This window comes from Dermacentor silvarum, chromosome 4, assembly GCF_013339745.2.
Source record: "Dermacentor silvarum isolate Dsil-2018 chromosome 4, BIME_Dsil_1.4, whole genome shotgun sequence".
NCBI classification, from domain to species: domain Eukaryota; kingdom Metazoa; phylum Arthropoda; class Arachnida; order Ixodida; family Ixodidae; genus Dermacentor; species Dermacentor silvarum.
This window is the reverse complement of record NC_051157.2, coordinates 228,199,937-228,227,153: the sequence shown is the minus strand read 5'-3', so window position 1 is coordinate 228,227,153 and position 27,217 is coordinate 228,199,937. Positions and strand designations below refer to the sequence as shown.

General features: G+C 49.2%; 1 protein-coding gene across 1 annotated transcript in view; it reads right to left on the bottom strand.

Annotated features, from left to right (window-relative positions):
- LOC119451027 (DNA mismatch repair protein Msh6) overlaps positions 1–27,217 on the bottom strand; it is a 383,914-nt gene that overhangs the window by 121,773 nt on the left and 234,924 nt on the right. The window contains exons 21-23 of the mRNA XM_037714459.2: positions 16,160–16,408; positions 9,610–9,779; positions 700–816 (exon numbers count right to left, since the gene is read on the bottom strand). Of these exons, the coding sequence (XP_037570387.1) occupies positions 700–816; positions 9,610–9,779; positions 16,160–16,408 (536 nt within the window). The remainder of the gene's footprint in view (positions 1–699; positions 817–9,609; positions 9,780–16,159; positions 16,409–27,217) is intronic.

Sequence of the window (27,217 nt, the reverse complement as noted above, 5' to 3'; positions counted from 1 at the left end):
GGTTTTGAACGAACCAGCTTGTTTTAACCGTCAAGTTTCGTCAAGTCTACCTGCCGTATACTCTTGTCACAATATATATATATACATACACTTAGTGACGTCATCACACTTTCAAATATAAAAGGGAGACCCGTCTAGCCACTCATTCAGTTCATTCTAAGACTGCCATGGGTAGACCACGGAAAATTAAAGACACCAGAAGAACAGCGTGAATACAATGCTCGACCATGTGTGGTGTTTGATACAGCTATACAGCTTCGCTAGACATTCACGTTCGCAGGGCAGGATGGCAGCCAACTTTTTTTTGGCATATGTATAATACTTTGTGCATTTTCTCTTATTGTGTTCCACGATGCATAGTTGTTGTCTTGTACTTCATATCATTTCTTTCGAATCGCAATATGTTGTAATCTAATATCTGAGATCACTAGTTTTGTACTTAACTCTATCTTGATGTTAAGTTTTTTTTTTATTGTTATGCTAGCTTGTATAGAGTTTTGTATTTCACCCCCTTTACATAATGCCTTTGTTGAGGCCTGTAGGGTATATATGTAAATAAAAAATAAAGGAATAAAAACTAGTGTTTGGGGTAACAACCAATTCCTGTCAGCTTGCTACCTTTATAGGTGTTAGGGAAAAATCATTCAAGCATTCAATACACAGTTTTAAAATTTCGTGCATCGCAATGCGAAAGCTCACCTGCGGTCAAAGTGTTCAAAGATGCGGCGCATGATGTCCTTGACGGCTGTCTCCTGGGCCTCCTCAGCAGAGACTAGGTCTGCCACAAGCCGCTTCACCTCCTCAGTGTAGTACCGTCTGCCACACAGATGTAGGGCCACTCATGAGAAAAGGCAAACTTTGACAGGATGCCATGCTTAAATCAAGTGCTTTTGAATTTCGAGGGCCAGCAGCTAAGTACAACTAATGTCACGCACATTTCATAGTATTTCTTGAGGTTTACCACATTACAAAAGCTTATTTGGTCACCTATACGAAGTATCCTTTTTTTTAGACCATATAAAATTTTCAAAAATAGCCTGATAAAAAAACCTTTGAGAGGAATCGTAGTTCTCACAAACATACGAGATCTTGATATGGCATTCTCAACGGTAAAATCAATATTTTGGCAAATTTTATTAAACATCCAGGCCTATATCAGAGGTTGCAAAAACGGGCAATGGGCTTACACATCATGTCAAGGTAAACCAAAACTGGCACCGAAAGCAGCTCCTAGCTGCCGCACTACTTGGCGGAGTAACACGATTATGAAGAAGCTCCGCCCCCTGTAGGCTTCACTTCAATGCCAAGTTCTTCCCATGTATAGCTCCTAATAAAACCTTCGCACTTCTCTCGCAATTGCCTCAAATCGTAACAAGCGGGAGCTTATTTATACGTGTATCCCAAGGCAACAAAGTCGACAAGCACACCACGGTGATGAAAACATTTTAGGAGCGAGAAAGAAAAAAGAACATCTGTGTGCAAGATCCACAAGTGGGCATGTGATAATGAAGTATAATTCATTGAGAAAAAATCCGTAAACTTGACTTGCTTACAGTTCGAGCCATCACACTTGTCTCTATTCTTGTTGAGGCTTTCCACAGGCAATAGCCAGCAATTATGGAACAACAGCGACAAATCAAGGTGAACCCAGCTCACCAGCTGTGCATAAAGGCACTACTACAGAGATCTTCACTGCCGCTTGACTCGGCCTACTCCGCACCAGCTATATCTGCCACTACGCCTGCCTAGCTCACCTCCACCACATGGCACCCAGGAAAGTAGACAGCTGGTAAAAAGTGTGGTTCAGGGAACTTTGATCGTCCGGAACTTGTGCGAAAGTCTCCTCTGCGGCGATCACAAAGCCTGCTTTACGGAAGCAGTTGGCCATTCTGTCCTTCCTACTTAACGTCGGTCCAGATGCATGAAATCATCTGGATTGCTCCTTGAGCTCGAGGCCCATGTGAAGGTTAGGTTAGCCCAGCCGCTGAACAAGTCTTCTGTTACTGATCTTGAAGCCTTGGTCAAAGGGCTGCAGTGTTGCTGTTGTGTTCGATGCAAGGAATCCACCTTCAACGCTTCAGGTGGCAGGCAGTGTGATGCGCCAAGCAATTGTCCAGCAGAAGGCACACTCGGTGGTCAGACTTAGCCCTGTTTCTCACGTTTCATCCACGCCTTAGTGTTGCAGTCGTAGGACACTGAGAGGCCCCTCGGCAACTTGAACTGGCCAATCACGAATGGCTAGAGTCTGCATGGTCAATCCATCCATGCATCCACATGGTAACATGCACTTTAATCATCTTCCCGCCATGGCATGTGCTGCCACATAGATCGAGAGTCTTTTTTGCAAGCTCCTGCCAAAAAAGCCCAGTTTCGTCCAAATTAAAAATGCCTGAAGGAAAGAACTTCATGCGGATCTCCGGGCACTCTTCGGAAAGCCATTTTCCGATGTCATGGCTGCTGGCTATGTTATCCTGCTGCCAAGTTGCCCATCTCCCTTTCCCAGAATTGCTCTTTCACTACTTGTGCATGCTAGCTTGGCAGTCTGCCAGCTGCACAAGCAAGCTATGAGCTGTTGCTACAGGCTTTGTTCGCTATATTGAGTGTCTCCACCATGGGAGTTCTTACAAAAAAGAGAAAACAATGCTGCTATACTATTCAGTGGAACCCTGCTAATAGGTTTTACACCGGTCCACAAAAAAAAAAAAAAAAAAAAAAAGCCCTAAGAGCCGGGAAACACAAGAGCCGAGAAACAGGAAAAATTGAGAAATGAGAGTAGTAGTGAACTGCACGCACTTTTATTTTAATTCTTAAACCTGAAAAAAAAAAAAAATCACAGTTTCACCCAAAAGCCGAAGCATCAATTGCGATAGCTAATTAATAGACAGTTATACAAAGTAAGGATAGTAGCTTTATCGTTCGTATAGACTTGTGAACATTTGCTTACTAAGTGAATTAACAAGCCTGGTGTCAGCGCGCATAGGCAAACATGAACATACCGCACACGATGAGCACGGACACAAACGCGCTCAAACGCTGGCGTGAGAAAGCGCTGCAGCAGCAGCGAGCAAAGTGAGCTTCGTGCTGTTGTCTATCGCTTCAATGCAAACTGAGCGCCGAGAACACACAGCACGCACAAAGCTACAAGCCGCCGACGTACCTACACTGCCTAGACTCCACCTCCAACACAGATCGCTTTCAAGATACGGCCTGTGAGACTGCAGAGTATTCAGTTGATGCCAGAGAATAATGCCGCGCGGGCGCGCACTTTTTCCACATCGCAGATAACTTTCAAGATACGGCACCTGCGCGGCTGCCGGCCGAGTAGACCCTCCCCCCCCCCCCCCTCCCCCTTCTGTGCGTCGTTCGTGACAGCAGAAGCACGCTTCCGCCCCGCCTTTCTCCTTCGCGCGTGCGAGATTGAGCCACAACCATCGGCTGACCCTTGCACACTTTCACTCGCACATACAGCATACGGCGCATGGCGACGGTGTTATTGCCCTTGGACTTTATACAGAAGAGCTATGCACCACTACCAATTTTAGACCCCCAATGCGTCATAGACACCATGTTTAGATAACAAATACGGATCTCAAAGGCCATGCTTTTGCTGACGGAAACTGCAAATCCGTCAGAGGTGTCGCCTTCGGCACTTTAGGCGGCCAATCCCATGAAGCCACCAAGCCAAGCAACATGGAAAGTCAACATGGCGGCTCGGGCCGGCGCTGGGTGGCAGTTCGTAACGCATGATGCGGGAACAGTGCCACAGTTGCGATGCTCGGTCCTACGGGAGCTATGCTGGGACCGGACGAAAACGACGCAACAGCCAGGAAAACACAGCACCTGGGAAGGTAACAGTGGGTTTCTACTGTACACGTGATTTTCAATGGAATATTTGGGCTGTTTGACATAAACAATTTTATATACCATACAGACTCGTGTAAGGTGTGTAAGGTGTGGGGACGCTCGACTCTCAGGCATCCCCCGATGTTTTCCCTGCATGGCTCTTGCGCCTCCTGTAATTCAGCTTCTCCGCATAGCTTAGTGCTGGCGGCGGACGGTGTGTGGTTGCAGCGTATTACGAGAGATGGCACGAGTGTTGCGCTGCTAACACCACCTAACTGATGATGAAAACTGTAGACGACGAAGAGGAGAGAACGCGTGAGGCGAAGGCTCGCGCTAGCGCCATCTTTGACCAGTTGGTTCAATAAACCGCAACTGGCAGACGCGCAGTCACTTCGTTCCTTACATTATGGTGCCGAAACCCCGGAGACGACTGGCGTCCTGCACCGACTATGGATCGACTGCGACGCAGCAGAGGCCTACTTCGAGCCGCTGCTACAAGGCTCATCTCGTCCGCTACCGAAGCGCTACAAGCCGAGCATCCTTCGCCATCCGACCTGCAAGTTATTTTGGATGACCTGCAGGACAAGGACTCGGCGCTAGCAGCACTCAACGAGACGATTGCTGACCTCATGGATGACGGTGACGAGTATGAGGCGGAAGCGACCGTCGCTCTGGAGTACCACGATAAGATCCGCAACACCATGAGCCAGTCCGCTTCATTCTCAATTCTGCTGCAAGAGCTGGAGACAGCACCACACAGCGTTCTGAGCGAAACCGCCACCCAAGGCGTCTCCACTCTAGCAAGTTCCCGAGCACCATTACACCGAGTTGCCTTACCGAAACTACAGGTACCCGTTTTCTCCGGTGAACTTCACGAGTGGCAAGGCTTCTGGGAACATTTCGAGGCCACAATCCATAACAACCACGAGCTGTCCGACATCGAGAAATTTTCGTACTTAAGATCCTACTTAACTGGCACAGCGAAGCGTGCAACTGAAGGTGTGCGTCTGGCGGAAACAAACTACGCTGTAGCAGTGAAAATGCTCCGAGAGAGGTTCGGCCGTCATACCGCCCTCGTTGACGACCACATCGACTGCTTACTTGCCATCGCGCCCATTGATCGCTCTTCTCAGGTATCGCAGCTGGGGGAACTCTACGAAGAGGTGCACTTTCGTACAAGCTGCCTCGACAGCCTTGGGGTTCCAGCGTCAGAATACGCGGTTATCCTTCATCGCGTCCTTATGCGATCGCTTCCCGAAGACATCGCTATTCTCTACCGTCAACGCATGAAGGAGACTGAGCCCGATGATGGGGCTACTCCGAGGTCACGGCAAGAGGAGGTGCGAAAGGTCATGAAGTTCCTGCAGGTGCAAGTCGAGAGCAGAGAAGAGAGTCAGGCCTCCCGTTCAAGGTGCCTACCGACAAATACCTCTGCGGGACACGGGCGACCTCAACCTTGTCTACCACCGCCGGTACCGTCAGCATTAGCATTGGCCGCAGGATCTGCATCGAACAACCATCCCTGCTGTGTACTGTGCGATAACTGTGACCACACCATAAAGGATTGCCACGCCACATTGTCAGCCCACGAGATCAGACGCCGGCTTGCTGGAAAGAACTCTTGTTTTAAATGCGGCAGAGAGGGCCATGTAGCACGAATGTGCCGCAATGCCGCGTGGCTCAAGTGCAAGTTATGCTCTAAACGTCACCTTTCCGTACTTTGCGCCATATGGAACCAAGATCGCAACTACCCGTCTCCGGAGACCAGTGATCCACTTGTCAACCAAGATCCAACGAAAAGTGTCAAGCCCCCAGTGACAAGTGCTCCAGCTAGTAGTGATACGTCTGCATCTGTCTTGATGCAAACAGCCACAGTTTGGGCGTCCGGAAACCACAATTCTTTGTTAGTTCGACTACTTCTTGACACCGGCAGCCAGAGAACCTTTATTCTACGTGGCCTGTCCAAAAGGCTCGACCTGCCTTCCCTCGGGACAGAATACCTCTTTCTCTGGACGTTTGGCACTTCTAAGTGTTCCCGCCCTTACAACTGTCGAAGCGTCAAGCTCGAACTTCATAGTCGGTTCGACTGACGCAGCGTCACCGTAGAAGCGTTGGAGGTACCGGAAGTTTGCACCGTGAAGACTCCTGCCATCGGACAAGATCTCCTCGCACAGTTGCCTGAACGCAAGATGTTTGTCGCAGATGAGAATCGACTGGGCGATCGACCGATACCGGCAATCACTGTCCTTATAGGATCAGATTACTATTGGCGCATAGTGACCAGAAGAATGGAACGTATAAGCAGCGATCTATGCGGGGTTGAGACGGTCTTCGGTTGGTTGGTGCAAGGCGTCTACCCAGTATAGCCTGCCAATGCCTTGCCTAATTGGAACTCGAGCCTCTGCCCTATTCCTTGCGTGTGAGCGGAATGAGCAAGCCGCACATGACACTTCCTACCCGACGGAGATGTGGCGACTCGATGCAATAGGCATCACCGACACCGAGAAGACACCAACGAGCGTCGACTACCTCAGTCAGCCTCGTGCCATCCCATGCTCAAAATTTAAGTCCCGCCTGTTCGACCACGTCGACACGCGACATCTGAACGAGTCGCCAACGCGTTACACCAAAGTGGACCATTCGTTCAAAGTTCCAGAGAACAACTACAAGCACATGATGAAATCTACCATTGTTGGAAACAGCGAAAACCGCCGAGGGACGAGTGACTGTAACAGAGAAGTCGAAAAACAGCCCCTGAAAAGAGTAAGGTCACCTGAGTCAAGACAGATACAAAGGTCACAGTCGATGAGGATGCCCAAGAGACCAGTTGCTGAACCGCTCATCTACCCCTACAGTCTTGCACGAGGCCAAAGCAGTCAACGCGCAGATAGCACGTCAAAGGCCACTCACTGGATGCAAGCCAATCTTGACAGTGAGAAGTACATTCTTCTCAGTTACTTCGTGAACAAAGTGTGGGAGACACGGAAATTGCCGCTGCAAAATCACCACTCCTCCTACCGCCGCCGCACTGAGGAGACCGAACATCACCAGAGATGCACTGCTTGGAATCGCAGTCCCGAGTTCACCATCACAACGGTTTCGAGCAAGGATGGCAATTTTATCACTGAGAACGACTGCTAAGTGCAGCTGCCCCGGCTGGTGCACCCGCCCCGACGAGTCCAGTATCCAGAAAAGCTTCTTCTGCGGCTTTGGGAACGGAGGAAGAAAGGGTACCTCTTGTTCATATGCCCTGCTCAACACAGCAAGCCGATGCTGTCTTCAAACTAACAGCCCGACAACCTTGTGGTCGAGAATATAAACATGCCGCCTCAAGCATAGAAGACCGGCCGTGAGATTAAAACATTTCGAGAGAAGTCGCGGAGGGGGGGAATTTGAGCACTGCAGAGAAGCTGCGCGGCGGCTGTCTGCCACTTAGCGCTTCACAAGCACATGAGAGCGGCCTTTTTGCACACCTGCATGATTATTTCTCGCTGCAGAAAGTATCATACGACCGCAGTTTGCCGCAATGCTGAACGTTGCTGTCAAATAATCATATTTTCCGGGAACGTATTAACCAGAATGTATAAACACATTCCTCTATGGGGTTATGTTTATTTTTCGCGACTGCGAACATAGGAGCCGGGAAATCGTATTAGGCGGGAACATATCAGCGAGGTTCTACTGTATATTTCCACAGAGCAACACAGTGACGTGCTTTTTGCTTTGCTTGCCTCCGTGGCACTGTTTCCCTTTGAAGTCGAATGTCTTGCCGGCAGCATTTCATAAAAAAGCTGGTCTCGTCCACATTATATACATGAGACGCAGGGTACTTTTCTATGATGTTAGCGGTGTTTGTCGCGATCCACAATGACGTACTGTTAAAGTCTGCAGAAGCGGACTCCCCGCAGAAGACTTTGCTGGCGATGTCGTGGCGCTCCTTGAACCGGTTCAACCATCCGGCACTTGCTTTAAAATTTTTGCTAATGCCTAAAACGCAGGCGTAGTTGAGTGCCTTTTGCTGTATCAGACTACCGCTGATCGGAATCTTCTTTACCCTCGTGTCACAAAACCACGTATAAACTGCCTTGTCAAGGTTTTCAGGGGCGGGCTGGGTCGTTTTCTTGCATTGCGCAGACGTGCCCGACGCTAGCGCCCTTGAGGTGCTCGCTTCGAACTTGAGTATCGTTGACAAAGAGCTTGGCGAGATGCCACACTCTTCAGCAATGCTACCTTCTTTTCTTCCTGCTGCTGCCGCAGCAATAATTTGAGCCTTCTGTTCCAGTGAAAGAAACTTTCGTTCCTTGCTTTGTGGCACCGCCATTAGCTCTCATGCTACCGTACACAAGAAAACACCCCCCCCCCCCCCCCCAAAAAGAAGAAAGAAAACGGGTGAGCGCTCACACGGCGAAGCATGGACACAATAGTGTTCTAGCGAGGACTACTAACCCTACTAAAGCGTTACACAAGGTTGCTTGCGCCAGCAGCCAATATGAAACGTGTGGATTCAGCTAGGCTTTGGCTCCAATGAATGTTGCTTATCTCAAGCTTGGGGGCTGTCACAGAATGCGTTGCTGTCATGAACATCAAGCAATGACGACCCCCATGGTTTTGCAACATTCGGTAGGTTACGTGCGAATTTTGTGTGTTTATGAGCGTCTGAGCCGTCAGAAACCAGGAAATAATGTTGTTTCTATAATTGCCAGTATTACAGACTATTAGAACTAGTTTGCTTAATTTCTCATCTGGTAGATCGAGTGATTGTGCCTCGAGAAAATTTCGTTGAACCGGGAGAACGATGCAAAGGTGGTTCGTTACGGAGGGAATTGTGATACATTGGAGACTATGGGATGCGGTCGGGGGATCCAAAACACTTCGTTGAAGCGGGAATGTCGATGCGGCGGAGTTTGACTGTATATCCGGCACATTCTAAAGGTCACAATTCTTACCTGCAGGATGTCAACGTCGTTCGGGTGAGAATGAACGATGGCAATTAGTGGCCAGTGGCCACGCAGGAAGTGGAGTTTGGTGCACGAAGATGGCTGGGAAGGACCTTGGCATTGCGCTCCGGAGTGCCACACATCGGTTCGTAAGGACGTGGCGGTTCACTAGTGGTTATGTTTTCCTAAGTATCTACAGCAATTTTGTACATACAGAGCTTATATGGCCCTTGTGTTCGAAATGTATGTTTCAAATATTTTTTATGTCTATTCTGTGCAAAGCAGCACTGATGTTATTGTCTGAGTTTATCGTTTTTGTTGAAATTTTCTTTGCTTTGATAACCTTTTTCATAGTATTTTTATTAAATCTGTTGTTTCAAATTAATACTGTTGGAAAGATAATTTCTTCCTCCACAATTTGATACTATACACTTTAACATCAAGTATTTTCTGTGGCAGGAAAAAGAAATATATATTTCTTAGACACCTGAAAACTATATATTTTTCCGCGGTGAAGGAAGTGTTAATAAAACAATCTAGCCCAAGGGCACAACCATCAAACAATTATTGTGTAGTTGTTTAGACATTACATGAATAATAAAGGAAAGAAAGAAAGAACATGTCACAGGCAATTTGCGGTTGTGCCATTGCACTGCATATTGTCATTAAATAAGCACCAACTAGCCAAGCAGCATGTCCTCCTCAATGACTAGAACTATGCTAACTGCCACAGGTGATTTTTAAAAGTATGGTTAAAAAAGGAAGAACACACACTCGGTATATACTGGCAGTGTGAACAGGCAGGTGTGTGCACAGCTGCATTGACTACCTGAAGCCCTTGCGCTGTCCCTGTAGCTGGTAGGAAGAGTCAGCAAGCCGGGCACAGGACTCGGGCACCTCGATCTGGAAGCGGTTCTTGCCTGAGCCCACAAAGGAGGCCTTGCAGTGGAAGTGGCGGCTTTGTTGGCCCAGGTAGTCCTGCAGGGCCTTGTTGGCCTCCTGCACCATTGGGCACAGCACACTGTGGTTGCCAACACGTTCATAAGAAATACATGCAGAAAACCCACCCTTTTTAGTGCGTTCTTATGACACACTTCCCGGAGGCTATCTAGTATCTATCTGTCTATGTTTACATCTAACCCGTTTTCTCGTCTACCAGGGTGGCTGGGTAGTCCGCGGTTGAATGGCTGGCGCATCGGGCTGCTGTGCTGAGGTAACAGGGTTCGAACCAGCCATCGGACCAACTTGGGTCACATTGCGTAAATATGCGCTGCTCTCCAACGAACCTGTTTTACGCCAACAAGGGTCACTGTAGGACGTAATAGTTCAGCGGAAATCCGCTAGGTGGAGATAAGTAATTAAAGGGAAACTGAGACATCCACCAAAATGTAGCAATTTGCTACAATGGAAACCCAACCGGGTTCCTCGAAAGAAAGCCTCGCAGTTGAAGAAAAATTCGTTCTCGTCCGGGACTCGAACCCGGGAAATGGGATTTGCCGATTCATTAAATAAAAACGTGTTGACGTAGTAAACATTTGTTTGTTGTTTTCTTTATACCCACGATAATTTGACATTCGGTTAATTTAGACATTCTTTTTTGATACCGTCAAATCTCAATTAATGAGGTTGCTTTACAGTATTCAACGTAAGAGTTTGCACTAATTCTAAGACCTCTTGTGATTAAAGGTTTTAAGTCTCCCCGTGAGATATGCACTGAAAACTGTCGTTCTTTCTTGGCATGCCTTGGTTGTGATGCTGTCTTGTCTTGGCTCATGACGATTGCATCCAGTTTGCACCACGTGTGTTGCACTTTGTTATCAAAACAGCCTGTTCACCACCGCCGCTGGCCCCAAACTTGTCGAGCGCAACACCTAGCATCTCTTACTTGAGAGAAGGGGAGGAGTTCCTTGGCACTTGCTGAAGCTTAGCAGGCTTCTCTGGGACCAACATGCTTGAGAACCCCTCATCTAGTGCATGCAAACTTTGGTAATAGCGCCTGTAGATTTTTAATTACTGGTAGCAATCACAAAAAACATGCATTCTGCAATAGTTTGTCCGAACTTTCAAAAAGTAGCATGAGCCACTTTTTTATAAATACATTTTTCTTTTATGTCTCGACAGTGTGGGTGAAGTGTCTGGAAATGCTCTTCAACAGATCGTACGGAGAACCCAGAGCTATGAACTATGTGACGGTTTATCAAAAGCCATTTCTACTTAATAGAATTAGTTTCACTTTGCCACAAGCCAATCGTAATGCGGGGCAGTAGAAGCACGCTTTGTAGTTATAGCGCACTAGAATATCGAAGAGTGGGTCGAGCAGCGGCACGGCGCATATGCCTTCTTGTAAAGTCGAAAACATCGGTAGCACTACGATCAAACTAAACGTTTCGGTGCCGACGCTCGTGATGATATCGGAAAATGTTCTCAAATTATGCGGTCCAATCGAATCAACGTGGTAACATAATTTCTGGGTCACCATATATGTTACCGCAGACCCAAAGAGCTGCAATGTACCCTGGGCTGTTTTTGTGCCCATATGGGTGAGGCCCGAGCCATTCTGACCCATCACGAAGGGCTAGATTGGAATAGTTTTAATTTACACCGGCCCTAGGGACAGAGGCATCCGCCCGCTGAAACTGTTGCTGCGCACGCCTCCCTAATATTTAGTCGGTTTGTTTGCAGCGCCCTCAGCCTCCTTTTCATTGTTTTGCGCCTCAGCTAGGGAGCGCCGCGCTGCTTGGATCACTCAACTCAGGGGTGGATCCAGGTTTTTTCTGAGGGGGGGGGGGGGGGGGGGAGGGTCAGCTTCTGTCAATGATGATGATGATAGTAGGCTTTCTTATTTACCGAAATTCACCGTTTCTGCTCATGATAAACCCGCGTTTTATACGGCTAGAGCAACACCTGTAGCCCACCGTGGTGGCTCAGACAGCGATGCGCTGTTGAGCACGAGATCGCGGGATTCGCGGCGGCCGCATTTCGATGGAGGCGAAATGCAAAAACGCCCGTGTACTTGCGTTGTAGTGCACGTTAAAGAACCCCAGGTGGTCAAAATTAATCCGGAGCCTTCCACTACGGCGTGCCTCATAATCAGAACTGGTTTTGGCACGTAAAACCCCAGAAAGAGGAAGAAGACCTGTAGCGAAGCCAGGTATCGGTTTCTCCGAGCTTATAGGAAAACGACGTTACCCAATACAGTCATGTGCTTGGCGGCTGTGCCTGATAAAACAGGGTGTTCAAAACTAAGCTTTACGCTTTTCTTAAAATTAGGCACTGGGAGGCACACGACGACCACCTGTGCAAATAAGTTATGTGGCCAGCGGGGCACAAAGTGAGATGATAATTATCGTTGTGAGCAGCCCAATTAACTCAAATTGAACAATGTCTGTATTGAAAACTTAGAGGCAGTCGTGTTTATTACTGAAGTCAATAAAAAGTTAATTATTCAATTTTAGTCAATTCGGCTGCTGACAGCGATAATTATGATCTCACTCTGTGCCTCCCTGGCCACATGACTTATTTGCGCAGGTGGTCTTCACGTGCCTACCAGTGCCTAATTTTAAGAAAACCATAAAGCTTAATTTTGAACACCTGGTTATCTAGCCTGTATTGTCTCTTAAAATAAAATTTGGGATGATCTGTTGCAGGTTCGTTATAAATGCGTAAGCATGGGTCCGTCTTTTGAGTTCTGTTGGGACACCTTGTTTGGACACCTTGTTGGAACACCTTGTTGGAACACCTTGTTCTATGTGTTCGGCAGAGACACCTTTGTTTGCTTTGGAGCTCCAACGCGGCAACCACTACGCTGGTTGTTTACGATATGCAAATCACCGCGTATGAAGACTCGCGACGCCACCTACAAGAAGAACGATTCGGCGTAGTAGCCGAGAGCGCGAGCCAACGTCTTCATGTTTTGTTTCCGACGCGACGCCATCCTTTTACACAAGGCGCGCATCTGCTCGCGTTTCTCTAACCACGCGACGCCATCCTAGGCCCGCGCGTTGGCGTTGGCTGTCACGCTCCCCCACTTCGCAGCCGCTGCACGAGCAAAAACGCCCACTCAGATAAACGGATCCGGCGGCTTTGAGCCTCCTATGCTTAATGTACGACAATAAAACCGCGAAGTTACAATGAAAAACTTGTAGTGTACTGGGCCGTATTTTGTAGCGATGCCTTTAAAGTAATAATGTCTTTTCGCGTTTATCGCGCTTTGTCAGTGGTCAGAGCGACGGTCCGCTCACGATATCAACGTTGATAACGCGAGCGGACCGTCGCTCTGACCACTGACAAAGCGCGATAAGCGCGAAAAGGCATTATTACTTTAAAGTCATCGCTACAAAATACCGGCCCTGCACTCGTACTGGATATTGTCAACGTGTAACTGCGATCACAATGAGCGCTACAGTTAAAAAAAAGTTGCTCATGCGTAGTTCTTAGTTTAACTGATAGTTGTTATTATTTATACAAGGTTTGTCCGAAAAGTAATGCCAGTGAGTCGATTAAAAAGAAACTATTGATCAGATCGGTACAACACAATAAAATGTTTCAAAATAGGCTCCTCCTGCGTCGTTACATTGCTTCTAGCGAGATTTCCAACCATCGAAGGCGTCACTGACGGTAGGCCTCCTTAGGAATGTCCTTTACAGCCTTGGTGCAAGCCTCTTCGACTTTGCCAACTGTCGCGAAATGTTGTGCTTTCATCGGAATTTTCAAGCGCAGAAAGAAGAAGAAGCCTGGGAGAGCCACGTCAGGACTGTAGGGTGGCTGGGGAACCGTTGGCATCTTTCAATCGGCCAGGAAGCGGGTCACGAGGAAGGCGGTGCAGGCTGCATGGTCGTTGTCATGGTGAAGTTTCCAATCGCCCCCGATATCAGGCCGGGTGCGATGAATCCTTCGTTTGAGTCGCTTCAGAACTTTCACGTAGAATTTGGCGTTCACGGTTGTGCCATGGGGTACAAACTCACGGTGGACAAGGCCACTGAAGTCAAAGAACACAATCAGCATTGTCTTTACCTTTGACTTGCTAATTCTGGCCTTCTTAGGGCGAGGGGACGCCGAGCTGTGCCACTTGGCACTTAGCCTTTTTGTTTCGGGGCCGTATTCAAACACCCAAGTCTTGTCACCTGTGATGACATTGTGCAAAACGTGGGGGTCACTATCGCACAAGTTCCAAACCTCCTGGCACGTTTCAACTCGGTTCGATTGTTGGTCGTCCATTAACATTTTGCGCAAGATCTTCGCGCACACTTTTCGAATCCGAAAATTATTCGTGAAAGTCTTGGGAACGGTACTTTTTGGAATGTTTACTGTCTGTGCCACTAAACGGACAATCAAACGAGGGTCTGAGTACAAAAGATCTCTCGCGCGCATCACATTTTCGTTGGTGATGGTCGTTGATGGCGGTACAGCGCAGGCTTCATCACTGACCTCTTCACAACCTTCTAAAAAGACCTTGTGCCCCCGGTAAACATGACGTTGTGACAAACAATTATCACCAAAAGCTGTCTTTATAATAGGAAAAGTTTCCTCTGGAGACTTGCCGAGTTTCACACAAAACTCGATGGTGGTCCTTTGTTCCAACGAGCGCTGCATTACACCTTGCATGGTAAATGAAAATGAGTTGACGAAAAACTGCCAGGCCTGCGCGGCACACGCAGCACAGTCACAGCGTAAGCTAGAGGAGCGTTTCGACAGTACTACCTAGTAATTTGAGTGAATGCGTCAGGAACGCGCTTGGGACGCCGTCGCGCGTGCAAGCTGACGCGTTCCATCGCCGATGGCTAGCGCCGTTCGGCCCAGCCAAGCGACGGACAATGCAACTACGGCTGTCACATTCGCTCCTACTGCAATGCGCCCTACGCGGCCTGCTTGGGACTCCGTCGCACGTGCAAGCCGACGCGTTCCATCGCCGGCGGCATCATCGCGACCCGAAACGGCTATTGGAATGAGCCCATAACAGCTTACGCTGTAAAACCTTGTCCTTACTCTCCAGATGGTCGCAGACGACTGAGCGACCGCGCGTGCGTAAGCTAACTTCCCCCTACACCAATCCCAACTGGTCTTAGCGCGCTGCGATGTATAGTCGCTTCACAATATAATCACTGACATTACTTTTTGGACAAACCCTGTATATGAACACTTCAGCAAGTGATCTCTTTCATCAAGCAGGTTGGTCGCGGAACCGATGACAACCAATGAGGCAACCGATGACACCCCAAGGGGCAACTAAGTTGATCAGGCGCGAAGACACTCGCGCGGACATCGGGGTGCTTGGTAAAAGGGACGTCCCCTCGTTCATTCGACGCCACCGACGGGACGAGTAAGGCACTGCCGGCGCCAGGAGGTCGAGGTGTTCATGAGAAAAAATAACTACGGCAACTTCGCAACACCACACCCCGACGGAATACAACTAAGCTTGTGAGCGAGCTAGCTTTACCTCCACATGGCTGATATCACTGGTACTCGTGAAAAATACTTTCGAAGAATGCTAGTGGCCATATTTTTTGCGACAGGGCCGTCCCCCTGTCAGCGAGGGGGCGATGCGGAAATCTGAGGGGGGGTCAGGACATCCGGACATCCCCCCTGGATCCGCACCTGCAACTATATTCTAGTAAACTCTAAATACAGCCACCCTGGCTGTTCCTACAGCAGCAACAATAGCTGGGAGCGTCTGCGCGCGCTGGAATGTCCGGTGTTATAAAGACGAAAATTACGAGAAACTGTGCGGAAGGCACCGTCATCCGCTGTACGGAATGTGAACGGCTGCGGCCTTTTTTTGGATCCGCTCGCTCTTCGTGGCAACTGCTGGAGCACACGTGCCGAAGCCGTTCTGGCGCAGCATGTTGCAATTTCGGTCAATTTTCTGTGTTTGGCTGCAGGAATTTGCGTTTGTATCAAATTGGCGCAATTCGTGCAGGAGTCCCGCCCCTGATTATAGGACATCGCTTATTGTCACGCTGAAGCTTTGATAGATTGTTAAACAACCTTCAAAACTTTGCAGGAGCACCAATCGAAGGTGCAATGAGTTACTGATAGCTTGCGACATTCTTGTTCAATGCTAGTAGATTCCTGAGCATGTGCAGTGCTTCGTGATACATTTTCTGATATTCGACCGACATTAGATTTCTATATTTAGCATTGCTATCTTGATTCGATTCAATATTCAATTCAAAATCTACTATTCGGTACTTGCAAGCCCCTACTTGATTCTTTTTGTTTATCGGCTTTCAGATTTATCACATCTCAGATCAGGTTTCAAATGTTTATAAGATTTCAGGATAGAAATACCTAAAGTGTTGACCTGTAGAAATGCATTTGCCGGGGCTTTTTTTGGTCAGGGTTCAGTTAACTAGAAGAAAGTTAAACAAACGAAAGTGCACCTTGATGCTCTGCATGGCCTGATCATAGTCGTCATCCACGCCAGCCATAGGTGTCACGCGGCCCTCCTTCCGTGCTTGCTCATGGTCAAAAGCATTCTCAAAAAACTTGAGCGAGTCTGCCAAGTCAGGGAACTGGCCTGCCTCACTGCCGACAGAGAGGCACATTGTCAGCACTTGCGACGTCAGCGATGGTAGCACATCCACCCAGAGTGGTGCCACCTGTGTGGCCTTTTGGAACCCTTGCAGCGCCTGCAACAGATCGATGGCAAGGACACAGCGAGATTAGACGATAAACATATATAGTGGTACAGCACTTCCACAAAATTTTACTTTGACAGCACTCAATTGGGTTTGCTTCGTCTATCTGGCGATTCCGTAACGATGATGGTGGCTGCTGTCATCGACAAGCCACCAAGACGATGTCAGACTACCTCGCCATCCACAGCTTCGCCAATGGCAGAGTGTGAAGAAAAATAAAACTGCTCGACAACTGCCTCCACTAGGATTAGAGCCCATGCAAGTGGAGCAATGCGCATTTGGGAGTCGAGCTCCGTAACCACTGAGCACAGCAGCAGTGCTAGGCAATTAGTGCAAGGCCCTGAGAGGAGTGGCATCTGTGCACGGAAAAACTCATTGCAAGAATGGAAGGGGTGCTGAGGAAGGCCTTTAGGTCCTTTTTTAATAAATACAAGTTAACGGATTTATTGACTGAATTGTGAAAGAGAGCTGGTTTACTAACACTGCAAAATAGAGCAAAACTAGCACGACTAAAGTTTTTGTTTCAATTTATTCATGGTGACATAAACATTGACGTATCCGTACTGATCGCAATTTCTTTATATAGTCATTACGAAATATGTTGCTCCACCCTGCTGCTCGGATGGGTTCTTGGGACCAGTCAAGCTGCCATGAGCAGCTTTTTTTCCCACCACAACACTGTATTGCACATGTTTTGTGGGAAAATAAACATTCATTCAAGTTCTTCGAATAGTTCTAGGTCAGCAAGCCAGAAGCACTCACGAACACACCTTTAACTGAAATTGCTTTAAATGTTCATATTTCCTTAAAACAATTAGAGAATGGAATGAACTTAGTCCTTCTGTTACAAACGTTTTATCATTAAATAACTTCTTCATAATTTGGAGCAGCCACCAACTTGAACGGCGTTCGCTCTGAGCTTGCCCCTCGTTGATCGCCGAGGACGGAACGGCAGACAGACAAGACGACGTAAAACAAACTGGTTTAATACATTGCTACAGGCGAGCGAACACGGAGAAATGTAGTGCAGCAAGTACAAAAGTTGAAGCTGCGTTCTTATCTAAAGCGCAGCGTGCTTTTTCTTCACATCCCGTCCAGGGTTCTGTCTTCACAGCACTGAGTCTGGAACAAACAATATCAATACGTCTTTATGCTTTTAAGGACACATTGGCATGATTTGTGTACGTGCGCGTGGTGCGCTGTGCATTGTTTGTGTATTTGAATTTTAAAAAAAAAGAAAAGAAAAACATCTACCTATTGCACGGCGTAGCGCACGCACATAAGAAAGTTGAAAAACCGTGTGCGCGTGACATGGGGGGAGCTGGCCAAGTCGGTATAATATTAAAAACATAACGGGAAAACAAAAGAAGCTGCTAAAGAGAGGTGCCGCACGGCTGCTGTGCCTGTTGCCATGACGACGTAAACAACCATGTGCGCCGCACATTTTTATAAAGTACTGCCCGCCTGTAAGGGCCGTAACTTAAGGGTGCCTTGTTGGCACTAGCGTCAAAAAGAGTGGCTGCATTACCTCGACCAATGGGAGCCATGCAGAGATTCGCACGGCGGTCTGCAACACGAGACACAGGAACGCAGGCGCAAGGTTGGACCATAAATGGGCACAACCGTCTCATGAACGCTCATGCAAGCTCCCGGCGCCAACATGTCGCGTGGCAGACGGGGTGAGCGTCCAAAGGAAGATAGGCGCCGTTGGTACAGACGCGCATGCACACACAGCTCGCGTGACTTCCAACAGTCATGTCTCACCGACTCATCGGCGCCTATCTAAAGCCGAGGAGCCTTACGCATCCAGGCCTTTTAGGGCCGTCTGCAAAGGTCTTCGCATGCCGATTTTGAATGTCTGTGCTTTGCGCTCGCGCTATCGATTGCCACACAAGCTAAGCGTAACATTAGCAATGGTGGAAATGAATGTACATGCTGAGCAGTTTCTGTGAAAAAATTTTTTTTAAACCTAACCTGTGTCGGGATTTTGATTTAATAATCTGATCACATCAGCGGAACACGTCATTGTGTTTTTCGTGATTTCTATTTTTTTATTCATACCAAACTAATTGCTACTAATAATTTCATGTGTTCTGCTAGTGTCTTAGTGCTTTCCATGTATAAATTACTTGATTGTGCTTCTTTTGAATTTATACGTATGCCCTCCCTGCAACGATTTCGAGATCAGCAGTATTGATTAAAAAAAATAAACGTAAAGGCTACGCGACTTCAGTTCGCCTGCTTGAGCATTTTTAACCCACGCTCTTTTCGGTGCAAGAAAGGAAACATTTTTCCACCCTTGGCCCGCCTAACAATGAGAAGGATTCTGCGGAGGAGCCATTCACACTATAAATGCCAAGAACACGACAAAAGTATAAACTACAGCAATGTAGTAAGCGCAAGTTTGGCAGGGCTGGAGAAAGCGACCTGGCTTCTAAACACTTCCGACTGACAGCAGACAGCCAGCACAACGCAACAAAATAGAAAGCGCAGATATTCTGCTTAAATGCACTAAAACCACTTGCTTCACGCAGGTCAACAGCGCTCTCTCATTGTTTCTAAAGCATTACACAATACAAAATATAATAAACGGCCAAATCATAAGAGAGACCTGAAAGGTTCTTGGAAACCACCGAGTGGACGTATGCAACCTTAGCTACGGTGAAAACCCACGCGCAAACCGCAGAACTTATTATTTAATATTGTTACGCGAAGAACGAGTCGGTAAGACGGGCAACTATTTACAGGATGTATTTACAACAGCGGTTGCAGCGCTGACCGGTTAGGTTCACAGCGCGAGCCCAGCTCGTTCTTCCTCTTCTTTTCACGAGTGATGGCGCCCGCGCGCCTCGGTCAAACAATCAAATACCACACGCGTGTAGCATAATCCCCCGGCGGCAGAAGCGACGTCTAGGAGCGTCTAAATGTCATCACTGGGAGGGTGATACAGCTTCAGTCGTGTAACGTGCACGACATCGCTGAACTGGGAAGCAGATGGGGCGTCAGGGGCGATCTCGTATGTGACGGGAGTCACGGCACGAAGCACTCGGTAGGGGCCTGTGTAACGCGACAGCAGTTTTTCTGACAGGCCGACCTGACGCGACGGAGACCATAGAAGCACCAAATAACCAGGCGGGAAGTGCACGTCTTGGTGTCGCTGGTCGTACAAACGCCTTTGACTCTCTTGGGAGTTCAAAAGGCGGTCACGGGCAATTTCCCTTGCGTGAGCAGCGCGGGCGACGGCATCAAGTGCATATTCACTGGTGGGTGCCGCGTGAACAGGGAGAGTTGTGTCGAGGGGCAGTGCTGGTTCTCGGCCGAACAGGAGGAAAAATGGGGAATAGCCGGCTGTGTCGTGGCGCGAGGAATTATAGGCAAAGGTGACAAACGGCAGAGTGAGGTCCCAGTCTGTGTGGTCTGAAGAGACATACTTCGCGAGCATGTCTGTGAGAGTGCGATTAAGACGCTCCGTGAGGCCATTCGTTTGCGGATGGTATGACGTGGATAGCTTGTGCCTCGTGGCACAGGACTGCAGGATGTCCGCGATAACTTTTGACAGGAATGTCCGGCCATGGTCTGTGAGAAGTTGTCGCGGAGCTCCATGTAATAAAATCACGTCGCGTAAAAGAAAATCGGCAACATCTGTGGCGCAGCTTGTAGGGAGCGCTCGGGTGGTGGCGTAGCGCGTGGCGTAATCTGTGGCCACAGCGATCCACCTGTTCCCAGAGGTAGAAAGAGGAAAGGGACCAAGTAAATCTAAACCAACCCGAAAGAATGGCTCTGCGGGAATGTCGATTGGTTGTAGGTACCCAGCAGGTAGCGTCGATGGTGTCTTGCGTCGCTGGCATTTATCACACGCAGCTACGTATCTTCGAACGGAGCGAGCAAGCCCAGGCCAAAAGAAGCGTCGGCGGATCCAGTCGTAGGTACGTGACACACCGAGGTGACCGGCAGTGGGGAGGTCGTGAAGCTCGTGGAGAACAGCCGAGCGAAGGTGTTTAGGGATCACAAGGAGTAATGCTGGGCCGTCGGGGTGAACGTTGTGGCGGTAGAGTACGCCATCTTGAAGTGTGAATAAGCGAAGGGAACTGTCGGCAAGTGGAGATTCCAGGCGGTCAATGATGACACGCAAGGACGGGTCACGGCGCTGCTCGTCGGCGACATGGACCAGAGGAAAAACAGAGAGAACGCAGGCGTTCAAGGTGTGTCTCAAATGTAGGAGAAAACACAAGGACGTCGTCGAGGTAACAAAGGCAAGTTGACCATTTGAAACCTTGAAGCAGAGAGTCCATCATCCGTTCGAACGTGGCGGGGGAATTGCATAAACCGAACGGCATAACCTTAAATTGGTAGAGGCCATCTGGAGTGACGAAAGCGGTCTTTTCTTGATCTTGCTCATCGACGGAAATCTGCCAATAACCAGATCGAAGGTCAATGGACGAAAAGTATTTGGCACCGTGAAGACAATCAAGAGCGTCGTCAATTCGTGGTAAAGGGTAAACGTCCTTCTTAGTGATTCGGTTTAGGTGGCGGTAATCAACGCAGAAACGCCACGTGCCATCTTTCTTTTTGACGAGCACGACCGGCGACGCCCAAGGACTCGACGATGGCTCAACAATGCCTTTGGCGAGCATCTTGTTTACTTCCTGCTGAATAACTTGCCGCTCCGCCGTGGACACACGATACGGTCGGCGGTGAATGGGAACAGCATCACCAGTGTTTATCCGATGCTGAACAAGGGACGTCTGACCAAGTGGGCGATTTTCAGTGTCAAATATGTCGCGGTAGGACAACAAAAGGCGATATAGGGCGGCTGCTTGGTCAGGGGCGAGGTCCGGAGCGACCATGGGACGTAATGGGCCGTCGAGGTTCAAGGCATCCGGTGGGTAATCAGGAGGATCGGGAGACGCGTCGGCTGCAAAAGCAGTGACGTGGTCGTCTGTCACAGACCGGAGCGTGGCCACCACTATGCCTTCAGGTAACACTTGCTTCGTCAAGCCAAAATTGATGACGGGGAGACACATCCGATTAGCGGCAAGGGTAACGACGGAGTGAGGCACAGAGACGTCGCGCGCCAGGAGGACGTCAGGAATAGGTGCAACGACATAGTCGCCATCAGGCACGGTTGCCGTTGAGGCCAATTCGACGAAGGTTAGGGCTTTTGGAGGTAACCGAACAAACGCTGTAGTGCAGAGGGTGTTCGGTGGTTCGGGGCGAACGTCGGAAACAAGAGGAAGCTCGAGGCACAGCGTACCGGTGGAACAGTCGATGAGGGCAGAATGCGTCGTCAGAAAGTCGAGCCCGAAGATGAGGTCGTGAGGGCAACTGGTCAGCACGGTGAACAGGACTGGAACCTGGCGGCCAGCAATTCCTACGCGCGCAGTGCACATACCACTGACGGCAACAGTGGCGCCATTGGCGACGCGTACGGCCCGAGTGATGGCAGGCGTAAGAACTTTTTTGAGGCGACGACAAAGATTAGCGCTCAGTATGGACACTTGGGCTCCAGTATCAACCAATGCCTTGAATGGAACACCATCCACGTCTACGTCAATTAGGTTCGCGTTCGTGAGGAGCGTCAGCGGAGGATTTGTACAGGACGGACGGGATGCAGCACTACCTCCAAGAGCTGCATGGCCTAGTTTTCCGTCCGGCGGTTTGGCGAGGAAAAGCGGCGAGGTTGGGGTGACGGGGAGCGACGGCGTTGAGGCGACGGCAATCGCCCGGAGGAGCGGCTGTCAGGGGCATCAGAAGAAGAGTACGGACGGCGAGGTGAGTAACGGCGAGTGTCGGCGTATGGGCGAGGAGCAGGGAATGAGCTCCAGTACGGCGGCATCCAGGTGCTGCGGCAGTGGCGGGATACGTGACCAACTCGGTGGCAGCGGAAGCAGATCGGTTTGTCGTCGGGGGTACGCCATTCAGCAGGATTGCGTGGTCGGGGAGCGAAATACTGGTCGTGGAAGGATGGAGCCATGGGAATGGATGCCGAATCAGGTCGGGAGACAGAGCAGGCGGTAGGGATGCCAAGGTTGGCAATTTCTTGCCGCACAACTGCTTGTATGACGGAAATAGTAGGGGCCGCTGGGTCAAAGGTACCGTCGAGGGGTCGTGGATGAAGGGGGGCCGGACTCGCCGCTTCAATCTCACGGCGAACGATACGAGTGACGTTCTCTTGAAAAGGGCGTGTGGCAGGAAGAGCGGAGCAAGAGGACGTGGCAGGGGTGTTTGGGAGCCGGGAAAACTGTGGGACGACGCGGCGGCTTTTGGCTACCTCGAAGCGGCGGCATTCTTTGACGACGGCGTCGACAGTAGAGACGTCGTTATAGACGAGCAAGTTGAAGGCGTCGTCCGCGATGCCTTTCAGGATATGGCCCACCTTGTCAACCTCGGTCATGTGCTCGTCGGCTTTCCGGCAAAGCGCGAGCACTTCCTGTATGTAGGCGACATACGATTCTGTCGACGACTGGACACGGGTAGCAAGCTCCTTTCGCGCAGCCTGTTGGCGACCTGACGGGTTGCCAAAGAGGTCGCGAAGCCTCTCTTTGAAAGTGTCCCAGCTGGATATCTCAACCTCATTGGTGCGAAACCAGACAAGCGGTGTCCCGTCCAGATAATATATCACATTGGCAAGCATGATGGTAGGGTCCCAGTGGTGGCTTCGGCTAACACGCTCATACATGCTGAGCCAGTCGTCGACGTCAACGCCATTTTGGGCGGAGAATGTCCCAGGATCACGGAGACTAGGAACCGTAACGTACGTTGTGGTAGGCGCTGCAGGTGTAGGTGGCGACGGGGTGTTTCCATCGGAAGCCATGGCTGAGAAGACGACGGTGCGGCCGCTTCGGAGCTCCGTGGCGAGGACGGGGAACGTTCCACCTCCACCACGATGTTACGCGAAGAACGAGTCGGTAAGACGGGCAACTATTTACAGGATGTATTTACAACAGCGGTTGCAGCGCAGACCGGTTAGGTTCACAGCGCGAGCCCAGCTCGTTCTTCCTCTTCTTTTCACGAGTGATGGCGCCCGCGCGCCTCGGTCAAACAATCAAATACCACACGCGTGTAGCAATATCTCAACTCTCGTAACTCTTTGGAAGCGGCTCCACGGCTCCCGAGCAAGCGTTGAAACTGGGAGAGCAAGTGTCAAGTGACGAAAGGAAGCGGGGGGCCGTGAGGAGTTCTGGATGAGAAGATATGTCTCTGTGCTTAGTTTATTTCAGCCCTGAAGGAACTAGTGAACTGGAACATTTTGCAAATTTTATTTCATTTTGCTACCAAAGCAGTTTTGGGGGAAAATATCAGGAACATGGTGAACAGCACAGAATACCTGTAATCCTAGAATTTACACCAGTAGACACGTTACATTGAGCATAATAAAATCTGCTGGCTATTGGCTTTTGTGTTTGTGCTATCTTTTATGACTATTGTTGAGGTTCTGCCAAGCGCCATTACATTTGAAAAGTGGCAATGCTAGGCTCTAGGACACTGGCTCGATCCCCGGCTGCGGTGGCTACATTTCGATGGGGACCGAATGCCAGAACCCCAGGTGCTAAAGTTAATCCGGAGTCTGCCACCGCGGCGTGCCTCTTAATCATATTGTAGTTTTGGCAAGTAAAACCCCGGAAATTATTATTATATTTGAGAAGTTCGCTGAATCATGTGTAATTCATGCACCATAAGTGCCAAAATTTCTAAATCCTCTTAAATGCCATTTTTTACATCACTCTGGCTAATAAAGGTATAAGGACGTGATCTCCAATTCTCCTTAAAGATCATTCCATTATTTGATTACCTGAGCTTTCCGATTTATTGAGCAGTGCAAAAACTAATTCAAAGAGAAAAACATTTTTAAAATATAACCGCACCACCAAGCGATGCTGCCCTGTGTCGGTTACGAGTTCTTTTACAGCGCAATTGGGCATGTTCGGCAAAAATGTCGAGGAAGAAGGCTGACGGTACTGTTTCCGCGGGTTTACTGCCGACGAAGCTGCTCATCCGAAGTATGGCTGTTCCCGACAAGCACAACTGCAGTTAGGCGTTATGGGTCCACTTGCACTGCAATATAACTCACGACTTAATGCCAGGCTTTCCAGGAACAAAAAGCAGTTATCTTGCCTTCAACTTCCGTAAAAATTCATTAACAGCTTTTGAGGCATAAGCGAATACTATGTTGCGTCACAATAGCTTTCCAGTCTCTGTCGAAGATACATCAGTTGTGTGCTCGAGTCCTTGGCGCCATGATGCCGCTTTCTTACACACTGCGCGGCGGAGACCACCGTTTCAGTCGCTAAACGGGCAGTGAACAGACCAAGCACCACTGTTCCGGGCTGCCAGTGAATGTTTCCTAGACGCCAAAGGTCTGTGACCGCGCCTCTCGCATTGGAACTGCAATTCGCTGTGTACTGAGAGGTTCGAAATCGCGCCGCATCTGCCATCAAATCTGCTTGCGAAATGGTGCACTCCAAGACTTCCAAAGGTTAATCTTGGGGGTGTCTCAGGATGCGGTCTCTGTGAAGGGTATGCAAGGCTCTTTATTTTAATACGCGACTCGACCTCAGGCCCCTTTTGAAATGCAGCCGATTTCCCCCAAGCAGCTTCTCTTGTTGGCTGGGCTGCCAGAGGTAGAACATCCGTCGCTTCGATGACGCTGTCTCGACCCCTAGGCGATAATATGACCTGGCCGCAGCTTGCCAGAAGCGTGTCCACGGGGTGAGAACATAGCCACGGGCAGTTGGAATGCCAGAGGCATGGTTACATGCGAACACCTATCGTTTCTAGTAAAAATTCACGGAAAGAGCCGTGCGTGATCTGTTCATCATTTCAACGACCGAGGCTGTTGTCTCCGGGGTGCGGCGTTTGGGAAAACGTCATAATAGTGTCCGGAGCTCCAGCTCACCGATGTATCTTGGACAGAGTCCATGAAAATGTCATGTAGCACCCTCCCATACGTGTGCGTGTGTGTGTGCCTGCATGTGTGCGTGATAAATATGCATACAAAGTAGTGCAAAACTTTTGGGATGATCGGGAGTTGAACCCCCACTCCCTCCCTTCCCCCCCCAGCCAGCCCCCTCTCTTGCTACGCCAACGATCACTGGCAAAGTACTTGGTCTAGTTCCCGCGGCGTGCATGTCAGCCTGAGTCGTCAAGATGGCTATTTGTTTTTGTTTCTCACGGGCTCATATATAGTAATGATGACTAGAGCAATTGTAGCACTGCTCGAGTGGGCAACTTACACGTGAGAAAGACGATAACCCAATCTCGTTTTTCCGACGTTCAATGCTGGTCACTTCACTGTTTTTAATAAATACTATTACAGCCCCAACCTCTCTGCCCATCTCTCTGTCATTGACATTAGACATGTGCATGCTTGCCGCCCATGCTCGCTAAGCTCGCCTTCGGTCGAATTCAACAAAGAGAGCGGGAAATAGAGGGAGAGATTGACTGTCCATGTACTTAGTCAGCCACTTAACGCCGAAACACACACACAACACAAAAGGGAGAACAAAGCGGTATCTATCATTGCATCTTCGCTTTTTCTCATGTATGCAAGCGTGCGTGTCTGTTACTCTGTGCTAACTTGGCTAGTCCTTCTTCAGCTCTGCCTGTTTTTCGGAGCCTGTATGTGTACGTTTAAGAGGCAGGAAGAAAAAAAATGAGGACCCATTCCACCCTCAGAAGGCGGATGACCAGCGAAGCTGTAGCAAATCACACAGGACTAAGTGTCTATGGCAAAATTTGGCGGTCATCACTTTGATATGTCTGCCATGAGCGCTCCAGCCCATCCATATTCTAAGGCGTATTAAAAAAAATGTTGCAGTTTTGCCCGAAAGGCAAAGCCTCGATTGCGATAGCAAATTAGTAGACAACTACACGAACCAAGGATGGAAGTATTTTTGGTCGTATAAACTTGTATACATTCCTTACTAACCAAATTAACAAGCCTAGTGCACAGGTAAACATGGACACATCTTGCCCGATGACCGTGGAAACTCGCTGTCAGAACACTGGAGTGAGGAGGCGCGGAAAAAGCCGAATTGGTGCGAATTAACCTTCGTGCCGCCTCTCGCTTCGACGCGAACTAAACGTCCAAAACACAGCGCATACGAAGTTGCCGGCACTATTCGAACTCTAGCACTAATCGAGGGCGACTAGTCTAACTAGTCGAACTCCGAAGTTACTGGCACAATACGCAGATTGCTTTCAAGATATGCCACCCGCCTGGCCGCCGTCGGAGTTTTACGACACTCTCCCGTGCCTCGCGCGTGACAAAAGAAGTGCACTCATTCTTGCGTGCGCGAGATTGAGCAGTAGCGTCGCCTGACCCTCGCAAGCTTTCACTCACACATACAGCGCACCGCAGGCACGAGGTGACGATGTTATGCTTGGACTATGTACCGAACTTCACAGCGACATCCTCGACCACGGCAGGAGTGCACTTCGAGCGTCCATATAATTGGTATCGCAATATAACCGTTCACTTCACTAACATTGTCTCACTCATGCCTGAACCTTGGATTATTACGACCTTATTGGGTGGTTTCTATCTTTGTGCACACAATTCGCAAGCGCGATAAGTCATCACCGCAAGTGAGCTGGAACACAGAACCTGCTTCAATTTTTACGCAAGCAAGATGAACCGATATCGCTGCTTATCGTTCAAGCATTCACCACGTTCCCACTCACTTCCACTCACAAGCACTCACTCATGTTCACACTCACCTGCACTCACACTCACTCACCTCCACTGACACTTAAAGTCCCTTGATATTTTGAAAGTACCGACATTCTGTGAACTCAGCC